At 38.1% G+C, this 14,746-nt stretch overlaps 1 protein-coding gene and 1 pseudogene across 4 annotated transcripts in view; both read right to left on the bottom strand.

Moving 5' to 3' along the window:
- The window catches only part of YEATS2 (YEATS domain containing 2), a 194,398-nt gene that overhangs the window by 50,326 nt on the left and 129,326 nt on the right, over positions 1-14,746 (bottom strand). For all 4 annotated transcript variants that reach the window (XM_077148751.1, XM_077148749.1, XM_077148750.1 and 1 more), the window contains exons 17-19: positions 12,889-13,050; positions 11,222-11,376; positions 10,126-10,284 (exon numbers count right to left, since the gene is read on the bottom strand). In XM_077148751.1, coding sequence (XP_077004866.1) covers positions 10,126-10,284; positions 11,222-11,376; positions 12,889-13,050 — 476 coding nt within the window. The remainder of the gene's footprint in view (positions 1-10,125; positions 10,285-11,221; positions 11,377-12,888; positions 13,051-14,746) is intronic.
- LOC143673792 (ras-related protein Rab-18 pseudogene) lies at positions 2,938-8,798 on the bottom strand (annotated as a pseudogene).

Here is a 14,746-nt window from a genome sequence, read left to right on the forward strand (position 1 = left end):
AAAAAAAGTCACAGAAAGTACATTGGTTTTTGTTTGTTTTATTTTTTTGTGAAAAATAACGCCTATACAAAAATGCAGGAAGTTTCAAAGCATACCACAATAATTAGTTATAGAACGGATTTCAGAATTTGGTATGGGTCACAGTGCCACAATTTTTAGGTTTTTCTTCTGGTTGGTCCAAGACACTGGAGACTAAAAGAACTATCAATATGATGATTCAGCAGTCATACCAATTTGTTAAATCATCTCTTCTCTGTTATAACTCCTTCTTCTCCTGTGATCCTTCCCTCACTCCTTAGGGGTATTTGAGCTATGCCTATTCTAACTGTTCCATGTTGGAAGGGGCTGTTGATAATATGGGATAGGGGGGTAGAACTAGTTGATGTTCTGGAGAGGCTGGGCCCTCTGCATTTCAGATCTTATCTGGCCTAGGAACCCTCTGGAGGTTGTAGGTTTCTGGAAAGTAATCATTGTGCACAGAATCTTTGCAGAATCTCAGATAAAACCCTAGATGTTCTTTAAGATTGGCAGGAATGGTTTTGGTTGGAGTTTAGCAATCTGTGGTAATTAGCAACATCTAGCTGAAGCGTGCAAAAGAGTAGCCTACAGAATAGCTTCTCAACTTCATCTGAACTCTCTCAGCCACTGATACCTTATTTTGGTACATTTCTTCCCCCTACCCCCCCGCCCCCCTTTTGGTCAAGAAGGCACTGTCTAAATAGAAGAATTCTGATTGGACACAGGTCTCCTCTCCAATATCTGATTTTGCAGGTCCTCTTAATTTTACCCATTCTAGGGCAGTGTGATTTTAACTTGCATTTCCCTGATGATTAATGATGTTGAAAACTTTTTTATGTGCTTATTGAGTTAGCGTGTCTTCTTTTGTCAAGAATCTAATCAGCTGTTTTCCTCCCTGGCTGCCTGGGGATCACTTGCCCTCCTGAATGACATGGTAACTATCCAGACCAGGAAGTTCATGACCAACTGACACTACAGCAGAAACAAATGGTCATTGATGTCCTTCACCCTGGAAAGATGATGGTACCTATGGCAGAAATTCGGGAAAAACTAGCCAAAATGTATAAGACTACACCAGATGTCATCTTAGTATTTGGATTCAGAACCCATTTCGGTGGTGGCAAGATGACTGGCTTTGGCATGATTTATGATTCCTTGGATTATGCAAAGGAAAATGAACTCAAACATACACTTGCAATACATGGCCTGTATGAGAAGAAAAAGACCTCAATTAAAAAAAACAGTGAAAGGAATACAAGAAGAGAATGAAGAAAGTCAGAGGCACCGCAAAGAATAATGTTGGTGTACTATAGAAAATCTAGGTTTTGAACAAAGTAAACCTCTCTTCTTTTGGTCTCATAGAGCCATTGAGTATGCTGTGTTTTTTTTTGTTTGTTTGTTTTTTAAAATTTTTTATTAATTAAAAAAAATTACAAGAAGGGAATAACAAACATTCTTAATATATGCTCATTCCGTTCTACATATATAATCAGTAATTCACAATATCATCACATAGTTGCATATTCATCATCATGATGATCATTTCTTAGAACATTTGTATCAATTCAGAAAAAGAAATAAAGACAACAGAAAAATAAAATGAAAACAGAAAAAAAAATTTTTGCATACCATACCCCTTATCCCTCCCTTTCATTGATCACTAGTATTTCAAACTAAATTTATTTTAACATTTGTTCCCCCTATTATTTATTTTTATTCCATATGTTCTACTCATCTGTTGACAAGGTAGATAGATAAAAGGGGCATCAGACACAAGGTTTTCACAATCACACAGTCACATTGTGACAGCTGTATCATTATTCAATCATCATCAAGAAACATGGCTACTGGAACACAGCTCTACATTATCAGGCAGTTCCCGCCAGCCTCTCCATTACATCTTGGATAACAAGGTGATATCTACTTAATGCGTAAGAATAACCTCCAGGATAACCTCTCAACTCTGTTTGGAATCTCTCAGCCATTGACACTTGGTCTCATTTCACTCTTTTCCCTTTTGGGCGAGAAGGTTTCCTCAATCCTTTGATGCTGGGTCTCAGCTCATTCTCGAGTTTTTCTCAATCCCTTGATGCTGAAACTCAGCTCATTCTGGGATTTCTGTCCCATGTTGCCAGGAAGGTCCACAACCCTGGGAGTCATGTCCCACATGGACGGGGGGAGGGTGGTGAGTTTGCTTGTTGTGTTGGCTGGAGAGAGAGAGGCCACATCTGAGCAACAAAAGAGGCTCTCTTGGGGGTGACTCTTAGGCCTAATTTTAAGTAGGACTGACCTATCCTTTGTGGGGTTATGTTTCATATGAACAAACCCCAAGACTGTGGACTCAGCCTATAGCTTTGGTTGTCCACACTGCTTGTGAGAATATCAAGAATTCAACTTGGGGAAGTTGAATTTTCCCTTGTTCTCACCATTCCCCAAAGGGGACTTTGCAAATACTTTTCCACTCACTGACTGAATCACTCTGGGATTCATCGGGGCATCACTCTGGACAAACCAACAAAATCCCATGTCCTACCCAAGGTTCCATGTACTTATGTTGTTCAACCAACTATCTATGTAAGTTATATTAGGAGATGCACTAGTCAAAATTTAAATTTTGTACCAAATAAACATTTTTTGCTTTAGTTTCACCATAAGTTGAAACTTTAAAATATTAATTACCATCTATTTTCGATACCCTGCAGTAATGACATTCCTTTGTTCTTCCTTATGCAAAAACATTTTTAAAATTTGTACATTTAGTCACTATCATTATACACTCTAGGCATTCCTAGATTATACCATCTCAATATTTATCATCTATCTTTCTTTGTGATTTCATTTATGCCCCCAGCCCTCCTCCCTCTATCATTCTCACATTCAGCTTCATTCAGTGTTTTAACATAATAGTACACTGTTTTTTGATGAATGGCATCATATTACAAATATCCTTTTTTACTGTTTAAAAAAACTTTTCATTTTGAAATACATCCAAACTTACACCAATTTTAATTTTTACATTTGCCATAGCATTCTGTATATCCACGTATCTGTCTGCCTATTTATCAATTCCTTCTCTGAACTCTTGAGGGTAGGTTGCATACATCATGCTCCTTTATCGTAATACTCCACACACATTTCCTAAGAACAAAAGATATTCACTTATGTGACCACCTCAAGTTCAGTTATCCAATTTAAGAACTTAACATGGATTCAAAGCTTACAATTCATAACCCAATTTCCTCATGTGCCCCAAAAATGTCTCTTTGGGCATTTTCTCCTTCCCCTTCCTAGATCCCATTGAAGCTCATGTATTCTGCATTTAACTTTCATTGACCCTTCAGTTGCTGTTTTTTTCTTTTTAATTATGAGAATATATATAAAACTATCCTACTTCAACCACTCCCAAGAAGACCAGTACGATTAATCATATTCACTGTTTTGTGAGGTAACCTCACCAGCTTCCATAACTAAAACTTTCTCATCTCTCCAAAGAGACTCTATACTCATTATGCACTAACTCCCCGTTCTTCCTGCCCTGCTCAAGCTCCCTGAACTCCCAGATGTGCATTCAGTTCTGCACACTGCAATAAACCAAATGCTGCAACAGGGTCACGCAAATCTTTTGGTTTCCCAGTGCATATAAAAATTATGTTTAGGCAATACTCTAGTCTATTAAGTATACAACAGCATCATGTCTTTAAAAAAAATGTACATTTCTTAATTAAAATGTGACAGAGAGACAAAGTGAGCACTTGCTATTGAAAAAATGGCAGACAGACTTGCTTGATGCAGGACTGTCACAAATCTTCAATTAGTTGTTGTTGCTGTTGTTGTTTTGTTTGTTTGTTTGTTTGCATGGGCAGGCACTGGGAATTGAACCTGGGTCTCTGGCATGGCAGGCGAGAACTCTGCCTGCTGAGCCACCATAGCCCACCCTCGATTTATTTTAAAAAACATAAAGCAGTATCTACAGAAGTGCAATGAAATGAGATATACCTATACTCTCATATGCGTCTCTATGAGCTTGTGAGCTTACATATTTTCCGTGTAGTTACCATGGAGCTTAAATTTAACACTCTATAACAATCTTGTTCGCTTTGATACCAACTTAACTTCAATAGTGTACACAAACTATGTTCTTAAATCCTCTGTCCCCTCATCTTTATATACATCTTGTTACAAATTACAGGTTAATGTTTAAAGACAACTATTCATATATCCTTACATTTCATGCATTTCCCTTTTAGATCCAGTAGGAATTAAAAAGTGGAGTTACAAATCAAATATTCAATAGCCCTAGATTTATATTTACTTGTGTCATTACCCTCACCAAAGATCTTTATTTCTTCATGCAGCTTCAATTTATTCTCCGTTGTCCTTTACTTTCAATCTACAGAACCCTTTTTAGTATCTGCTATAGTGCCAGTCTAGTGGCGATGAATTCTCTCAGCATTTGTTTGTTTGGGAATGTTTCCCAGATACAGGATTCTTGGTTGACAGTTTTTGACTTTCAACACTTTAAAAAGCATCATCCCACTGCCTTCTTGCCTCCATGGTTTCTGATGAGAAACTGGCATCTGATCTTACTGAGGCTCCTGATAGGTTTTATGCTGTTTCCCCTTCGTGCTTTCAGAATTCTTCGTCTTTGGCATTTAACAGTCTGATTATAATATGTCATGATGTGGGTCAGTATGGGTTTATCCTGTTTGGAATTCATGGAGCATCTTGAATGTGCAGATTCAGGTCTTTCATTAAATTTGGGCAGTTTTCAGCCATTATTTCTCTGCATATTCTCTCTGCCCCTTTCTTTCTGTCTTCTCCTTCTGGGACTCCTACAATGCACATATTCGTATGCTACATGTTGTCCCACAGGCTCCTCGGGCTCTGTTCAATTTCCTCCATTCTGTCTTCCTTCTGCTCCTCAGACTGAGTGATGTCAATTATCTTACCTTCTAGTTCACTGATTCTCTCTTATGCCAGCTCAAATCTCTTGAATCCCTTAGGGAATTTTTAATTTCTGTCACTGTGGTCAGCTCTCTTTGGTCCCTTTTTATAATTTCCATCTTGCTATTGATAATTTTTTTCGTGTTCATCTATCTTTTTCCTGATTTCATTTAGCTCTTTTAACATATTTAGGAACCCCCCTCTCCCCCCCCCCCTTTTTTTTTTAAGTCTTTGCCTGGCCATCTTCATTGATGGTTTCTAATCATCACCTTTGCCTGTGCCATTACTTCCTGTTTCTCTATGTTTTGTAATTTCCTGTTAAAACCTAGATATTGTGATGTTTTAATGAGTTACGGTGGGAATTCAGACTCTACAGCATGGCATGTGCTCTTAAGGCTTATATTCAGCTCGTGTTACCATTAAGGTTTCCTTGAATGCCAGAGCTAACTGGAAAAAAGAGAGAGAAGGAAAAAAAGAAAGCAGCTTTCCCAGTCTTTGCAGGGCACCTTTTTAGGTGCTCTCTTTCAGGGTTTATCCATGTAACGGTTTGTATACGAAGCGCTCCAGGTCAAAGGAAAGGGGCCTTCCAGATCTTTCCTGCCCCTGATTCTAGTTTGGTAGACCTAGGAATTCCCCCATCTACCCAGTTACAAATGTCCCTTCTCCCCAAGGAGACAGTTTTCTCACAGTCTCTGGCACTACAGTGTGTATCCTATAGCCAGAAATCCCATGCCCCAGGCAGCAAGACCTGACTGCTCTCCCGCATTCTGCAGGCCTTGGTGAGCTGGCCTTCTACTCGCGGGGCAGGTTCAGGCACAGCAGACCCCCCAGGCCACCGCCACACACACTGGGCCAGACACAATGCTCCCAGTTGGAGCACAGGGTTACTTTGCTCCCTCTGGAACTGGGCCCAAGATCCAGTTTCACTAGGACTGAGGGCTGGCTCCATGCTAAGCCAGTGAGTGGTGAGGGACAGCACCAAGAGACCCTACTGCTTTTTTTTTTTAGTTTTAAAAGTTATGTTCAAGTAACTCATGTCTTGACCAAATCAAGACAACAATCCAATGCACAGAAAGACTATTAAATAGCTCAAAGAACAGGAAATAATAAACAGAAAAGTTTTGCCAATACAGATGCTATATAAATACACAAATCTAAAGTTTTAATATAACACGAACAAATTATAAGTGCATATTAGTCACTTTTTACCAATATTACAGTAGCAAATGTTTTATCTGTAGTATAAACATACAGAATATATAAAACTTTTAATCATGTGTAATATAGGCTTAACAAGTATAAGCCAGGGAAAATGTGAGGTTTTCATCTGTGAAGACATACATTTCAGAAAGAATCCAACCTGAAATCCATTAACATACTTATTGCAAAGGTGATCTAGAGAAATTTTTACCTGTTGCGACTTAGACTGTTACTGAGGTTATCAGAATGTTCAACTTTAAAAGACAGCCTACTTATTTGGGGACTTAAAATATCAGGGATCAATGTAAATGTATCAGGGATCAATGCAAACTAAATGGCATGAGTGAAAAAATATACAATGCACAATATTAAGAGGTTAGAAAACTAAATATTGTGGAAAAAACTTATTAGTTTGTACCAGTTGGTTTTGATAAACTATTGGTTACTTCTTACAATAAATGATCAAGATTTTCACTGTAACAGTATTTTCCCACACATATCAGAATCTGGAAGCAATATGCCTTTCTCAAACTGTCATTTAGGGTTTGTATCCCCATCCCTCAAAACACAGAAATAGGTTTCTGAATAACTAGTCGTTTACAAAGTCATAAGATACAGGTGTTCATAAACATTAAACAAGTACAATTAAGATAGGTGGACAAACACTACCAACATTTAAGAAAAGAAGTGTTGCGTCTGCAAAGTGGTTAAAACTACATGAGTTACAACACACACACTATTCATGTCCTTGTGAAACCAAGATGGGGAAAATCTTATTTCCATTCTACCAAACGCTGCATTACCCAACAGCTGCGCAAAGGGGCCACTCATCCAATGTACATACTGCAGAATTAAGAACTCCAGGGAAGTAACCAAATTACTCATTGAAAAGTAAAAAGTAAGATCAAACTGCTTTAGCATATCAATGCTAGCTTAGAAGCATCATCAAAACAAAAATAGATTTATTTATAAGTAAGTGGCCTGTGCTACATTCTGTAATGAGAGTTTACGTAGAACTAAAAGAGAATCTACCAGTGCAAAGCCTAGAAAAGCTGTGGGATCATGATCCTCGTCATTCCTGAAGGAATGCACCAGTCTGATGATACATGGATCCCTCTCAGTGTTTCAAGAGCTCTACATGCCAAGTAATTCAACTGACAGGAGGATTCAAGCAAAGAGGAGACCAAAAGCAGATCTTGTATTAACACATAGTAGATGGATGTATTTTTTTAAATTACATGATAAACGTAATTCTTAAAATTAAATATAAATATACTAGGCAGGCAATGGTGGTTCAATGGCAGAATTCTCGCCTGCCATTCCAGAGATACAGGTTCAATTCCCAGAGCCTGCCCATGTTAAAAAAAAAAAAATCAAATATAAAGGAAAATATTATGTTACATAAAAAATCTGTAGACCAAATTGTGCACCACATTTTACCTAGGAAAGCTGGTGAGATTGTTTGCAAACATTCACGGCCATGACACAAAAACAAATGCGTGCAAACTGCAATGTCCCTAAAAGAGCGGACTATATACACAGAAAGATCTGATCAAATACACAAGAGACAGAATTTCCCAGAGTTTATAATACAAAACAATAACCACCACAGGTGCCTCCTCCTTGACCTTCTTCCCTGTGTGACGGTTTTACTTCTCCATTCTGCTTCTCAGTTTCCTACAGTCCAGCAGTTGGAAGGACCTTTTCAGCAAGTTCCTCAGAGGCACACTGGACATCATTCTAGGTTTCTGCATCTGCCTCCATGAATAACATGGAGTGCTTCCATGAAAACTTTAGGCCTTCACTTCTAATAACTTCATGATATTCCCTATCAATTTTATTTCCAGCTAGCATGTTTATTATATCATTTCTGGTACAGTATGCTTCCAATCCATTTACCCGATTATCCACTTTATAAAAAGGGTATTTTATGGTGCTTTTATAACCCAGTATAACGCCTTGTATGCTTCCACAATAGCTGGGAGTTGATGTCCTAAACCGCTCTTCACCAGCAGCATCCCCAATTTCCATCCTGAAACTGTCTGTACCTTAAAGTCAACACTTATTGTTGCTGCAAGTTCTGGATCAAAAGAATCATCTGTTAGTTCCATCTCCCTACCCCATATTAGTGACAGACCCTTCCATCATAAAAAAGTTAGAATGGCCATAGCCGTAACACCCCTAAAGAGAGGGGTGGAAAAATCAAAGGTGATGGTGGAGTTATACGTAGAAGATAGGATTTAACAAATGAATATGAATGCTGAATCATTAAACTGATATCTCTTTTAGTCTCCAGTATCTTAGACCAGCCAGAAGTAAAAACCTGAAATTGTGGAATTGGAACCCATGTCAAAGTCTGAAATATGTTCTACAACTAATTGTGGTGCTGTGCTTTGAAATTTACTGCTATTTTGTATATATGTTATTTTTCACAAAGAAATAAGGAAAAAAATTGACCGTGATGATAAAAAAAAATATTTAAGCCCTTTAGCCTCCTATGTTCTGGAGCAGCCAGAAGGAAAAATCTGAGAGGATCGTATGGTACCCATGACAAACTCTGGGATCTGTTCTGTAACTACTTGTTGAAGAGTGCTTTGAAAACTATTCCTTTTTTATTTCTTTCCTTTGTATATATGTTAACTATACAATAAAAAAGTAAAAAAAAAAAAATTATCATCTGTGACCCTCACAAGCAGGCTGGACTTGTCCACCCCATGCTCGCCAACAAGGAGCATCTTAAGTGTGGTCAGCACATCCTCATCCACCTTGACCTCTCAGCTCTGAGCTCAGTTGGCCACCTCGGTCACCACTAAGTGAATTTTTGACTACCTGCCCCCTGAGAGCCTACTTTAAGAAATCTTTTTCTTGATTCAGTGTTACTGCAGTCCTTTACCTATTTTCTGGAGCTCTGGGAAAGGTGTTTCTGCCAGTTCTTCCTGGTATAAGGGAACAGAGCCCAGAAGCATCACCTCACCTTGATGAGGACAGAGCCCCATTTAGTGAATTTTTGAGTTTCAACTATAGATCTCCCTGCAGACGATTATGATACCCCTCACTCAATTAAAATTCCAACATCATTCTTTTGCTTATACTAAAGAATGCTGAAAAAACCTATACCAAATCCACTACAGCATTTACTTACTGTACTGATATTGTGAATAAAATCACCTAATGCACATTCCACATTTCCTATATGAAGTCCCTTGAAGGAAATTTTTTTTCTGAGGAAATATTATGTGTTTTTCTCTCACAGTGTGAATTACACAACTGATCACGTATCTCATATTACTTTGACTGTCAGATTATACTTGATGTTGTTTGAAGCTGTATGTGCCCCAGAAAGAATGTTCTTTCTTTAAGAATGTTCTTAAATCTAACCATTCCTGTGGTGTGGACACATTGTAAGTAGGGCCTTTTGACGAGGCTACCTCACTTAAGCTGTGACCCAGCTCACCCGGGACGTGTCTTCATTCTCTTACTGGAGGCCTATATAAACGGAATGCATGGAGAGAGAAAGCCACAGAAACAAGAAGGTTAAAGCAGCAAAACCCAGAAGAGGAGGGAGAGACCAGCAGACGCCACCATGCGCCTTGCCGTGTGGCAGAGGAGGCAAGGATTGCTGGCAGCCTATCTTTGGGAAGAAGCACAGGCCTTGATTTGGACATTTTCTCAGCTCAAACTGTAAGCAAATAAATCCCCATTGTTTAAGCCAGCCCATTTCACGGTATCTGCTTTGAACAGCATAAGATTAACTGTAAGGATTCACTGTTTGCATATTTAAATATCCCCCTGGCCTTATACTTATATCTTCCTAAACCTTAAGATTTTATTCTTATTTTCTATACTATTTAATTGTCCATTTTCTTATGTCACTTGTATTTCTTTGTGCAAACAGATAAGTTCTACATATATAAATATATAAATGTCATTACCATTTGTGGATAATGGGTGTGCATATGTTACCTGTGTAAACAAAGTAGTTTTTTGTCCAGAGATGACCTTTAATGTTTGCTGTCCTTGTGCAGAAGATGTGCTGACTCCTAGGGTTCCTTGGACCACTGACCCAGGAGTCAGCTGTTTTCCAGATGTCTGGGGTGATGGCTGGCCAACTAAAAATGTGCCCTATGTTAGAAAAAAAGAATTATGAACTAATCAACAATGTGTTAAATTCAAGTGACTTGTCCTCATCCTTTAAATGACAAGGTTCCATGTCTACATGGAAGGACAATACTCTTTTTCAATTCTGCAATTTGGTCTAAATAACTAAAAAGAACAGCTGTGCTCAAGGTGTCACTAACAACAATTATCCTCATTTCTCAAACCTAGCACAGTACATAGGGTGTTGGAAATTGAAGTTCTACAATCCAGTTCAAATACCCAAAGATGTATTTAATTAAATAAACTGATAATTATCCATCTTTCTCAAAAAGAACATCTGGAACCAAAATTCCATCATCTTCCTTTGATAGGGAGAAGGTGGAAACCTGTACCTAATCTTGAATTACAGCTAACTCTAAATACCATAACTTCATAACATCTCTTTGGCTACTTCCTTCTAACAGCAGATTTTCAACTGCATATTAATACTGTTTGCTCCCTAATAGATGTAGTAGGCAACTAGTACAGTGAAAAGATTTTTTGAGCCAGAAAGATCTGGGTTTAAATTCATACTCTACCCCAACTTTAGCAGAGAGATCTTGGATTGCACTTACCTTTCTGAATTTCTATTTCCTTTTCCACAAAATGAATATATTACTTAACTGACACCTCTGCTGAGAAAGCTAGATTAAATGGGATGACAAATGTAACACTCTACACATCTAGCACATAGTAAGCACTTAGTAACTGGTATTATTATTATTTGGAAATTTCCTGGTTTAACTTTCAACTCTCAAAACAAAACATAACAAATCCAAAATAACATAGATTTATATATAATATGGCTGAAATGTCAGTACTGACCTCTGATCTCAGAGCTGTAAAGGTAAATCCACTGCAATTAAAGATAGCTACTAAATAACTAAATGATTTAAAAGATACTAGTCACAAATGCCCAGACCTGCGGCGTTTGCTTGAGGATGTAAGATGTGTAAGTCAGGTGCGGTGACATCCCCCCGGGGCCCGCGGTGCTCTGGGTCCCTCCTGCTCCTCCTGCTCCTCCTCCTCCTGCTCCTCCTCCTGCACCGCCACCAGCAACTGAGCCAGACTGGAGATCTAGAAGCACAACGAACAACAGCAGCATCATAAAAAGTACCAAGCACAGGTTTAACCGAAAAATCAGATGATCCCAAAGAGATGTTTCCTCTACAACACCATTCCTTCTCCTTTCCTATCTTCCGCCCTCTTTTTTGTATTATACCTATTTGTGAGAAGAGTGAGAAGAGTTTCCTAAAGTTTGAAAATACGAGTTTAGTTGTTGGGTAACACGACTGACATTTTTTCAGCCAAGTGTTGGTTTTAACCAATACTTATATTTGTTCAGATAAGTGTTTTGACATCTGATTCAATTCCAGGGAAAATGCTGAAAAAGTTCCACTTTATCCCCCCAGCAAAAGGAAAATTAAGACTTTTCTCACGTTTACATTTAGTCCAAGTCCCCAGTCTTTTTTTATTTTTTTATTTTTTCCTTTTCAAATTCTACTCTAAAACCTTCAGACCCTCTATTTCCCTTCTGGAGAGATAATGTATATGAACTACCTGGAATATAAATACCTAATCAATAAACATTAGAGTTCAACATCCTTCCCACTTTAATTCCAGTGATTATTACTAGAGCAGATTTCTTTCCAATGGTTTATTTTGATTCTGAGGATCTCGCAAAAATCTGGTAGTTTTCTTGATAAATTCTGGATACTTTCTGTTCTTCTTTCAGATACCTAACTTTCTGATATATCAAGACTTAGGTTTAAGGAAGAAATAGTGGGGAAAACTGGAATTCACCCACTATAGAGTCAATAAAAAAATTGTGATTAGTTTTTACATTGCCTTTTGGAAAAGGTGGCTCATTTCTAACAGTGCCTGATCGCTTTATCAATTTGATCTCTAATTCAGAGGGAAATAATTCCTTTACCCTTTCCTTTTATTATAACACCAATTTGTTTTTTCTCTGTATGACAAAGCAAAAGTTTATGAAGACTAAATAAATTTTAAATAATTTTAAAATAAAATTCATCCCCTTAGGACTTTATTATGAATTATACACTGAAGGTTGAGCCTCTATTTTTCTTCCCATCTCCAAACCCAGCAAATGTTAAGAAGTACATCCAAATAATGGTAAATAGAGATGGTTGATTCCAATTCTATTCCCATCCTCTTTAAAATCAAAACAGAATTCTAGTTGCTGGAAGCCAATGGATCTTCCCAGATGTCACCGGACAGTCCCCAAATTCCACCCAGGGAAAGGAAGGGCACTTCCCTCACAGTTCAGTGGACAGATTTCTCCCAGCCCAACCTTAAGAGACACATCCTCTCCAGAGGGATCTGATTCTGACCTCAAACTCTGAACAGGGGGACCCCAAAACAACAGCGTCACCTCCTAATGCTATGATTCTTTAAGTCCACTTCTAATTATGTGTATGTTTTGAATCCACTGTTGGTAAATGCAGAATTAAAACACTGAACAGAGTTATGGAAATGCTTCCTGGAACAGTTAATAGCTGTCCCTCAGGTGAATGAGATGAACACACCAAGAGACCCAAGAACCAAATTATTCAAGGACAGACTTACTAGCATTGGTGGTAGCTCGCAGGATAGCTCCTTGAGGAATCAGCAGCAGTTTTCCTTTCCCTGAAGGGTTCTTGCTGTTCGTAGTAAGGTAGAGTTTAGTGCCTGGAGGCAAATTTGCTAAATTGGCCAAATTAGTGGCTGGTAGCTGCAAAGTTGCCATCACTAAAATAGTAAAGGGAAAAAAAAAGAGAGGAAAAACAGTAAGATAAACTGGAACTGAGTACAATGTTATACCTAAAATTAAAACACAGAGAAACAAAATATTTATTAAATGCTACAGCTTAAGTGTTCTGGATTTATAATGCTTTAAATTAAGGCTGATATTCTTAAGTATCTCGCTAATTAAAAAATAATTAATAGGCTAGAATAACCTGCAATGAATAATTTATATCTGTATATAAATAGGTGATCATTTCTCCTGGTTTGTCCATAATAATTCTGTTTACACCTATGTCCCAATGTAATTAATAGTGACGTTTTATTCTTGAAAGCACTGTTGTTTAGACAATCAATAAAAAGATCACTCTAATTATGGATGAAATACATTTTTTCCTGTTTGCTCAAAGCCCATTTAGTCCATTTGTAGTAGTAGATTAATCTACTAATTTGAAACAATGCTTTTACCCTCCCTAATTTGCTAAGGGCCAAGAAATTCTAGTCAACAACTGGCACATATACAACACTATAATTAATTATTTTAAAGTTTTACCTCAAAGAGCATTCATTTCAGATACTCCCTTAGAGTTACATATCTTTGTACATGGCTGTAAAATCTCTAAATATTAGCCTTAAAATGGACTTAAATACCAAATTTCTGCAGTTACTTTAAGTTAAAATCTCCCTGGGAAGTCCCGTGAACCATGTGAGTCAGCCACAGGAAAGGACTCTGACTACAGAAGTCCTTCTCCTCTTGACCATTTCACGGTGCAAAGCCTTGGGAAGCAGAAGTCGAGGGAGCTGCACGAACGACAGCACTAAAACAGCCACCCTCCTCCATTAGTACCACAACTAATCCTGTCCTATCTTACTTCCGTTTTCTCAACTGTCTCTCTGGTCATCCACCTTTAACTGGAGTTGCATCTCCATACTGCCTGTATTTCCTGATCTGAACTCATCTACCCACTTCCTTCTACCTCCGAAACTTTCACCATGCCCCCTGGAATTCCTGCTGGGATTATTTTACTCCTCCCTCGCCTCAAGCACTTTGAACATATTCATTCTTGTCAAAATTAAATCTGGTAAATTCTCTGAAGATACTACTTCCTGGCAGCTCCGTGAGTGGCAACTGTTTTTTCTATCTTACATGCATATACCTCAAAATCTAAGGGCAAAAGACCAAGAGAGGTGACTTTTATTTTCCAAAGGGGTTTTCAGACAATTACTACCCCTAGGTTATGAAATAAAAATGCTTGCTCCTTTGAAGCTCATACTAAGGTATAGCTCCTTATCCCTCTACTTTTGGTTTTCACTTACTGAACTTCCAGTTACTTCCCCTCACTTGTCCAACTGGTTCCTGACCCAAGGTCTTGCTCTGTAGGCTAAAGACTGTAATTTGCAGAGACAACAATGTAGATGACCTACTATTTTATTCTCTGGCTGCTCAGCTGCTTGATTCAAAGATCATTTCCTCTAATCCATCTCAAGCATTCATTTTTAACGTCACAACAATTTTTGTTATCACCAACAAATGTACCACCTCTACAATACTTATTTTGGACACCCATCATCTTCTAGTCTTCCAACTCACATGCCCCAGTAACTCCCCCTGCAACAATTCTTCAGCCTCACTGAAGACCTTCAAAAATAAGTAAACATCTTAAGGCTTAGGTATTGTTTTCATGCCCTCACAGAAACAATA

The sequence above is a fragment of the Tamandua tetradactyla genome, chromosome 2 (genome assembly GCF_023851605.1).
Source record: "Tamandua tetradactyla isolate mTamTet1 chromosome 2, mTamTet1.pri, whole genome shotgun sequence".
Classification (NCBI taxonomy): Eukaryota; Metazoa; Chordata; class Mammalia; order Pilosa; family Myrmecophagidae; genus Tamandua; species Tamandua tetradactyla.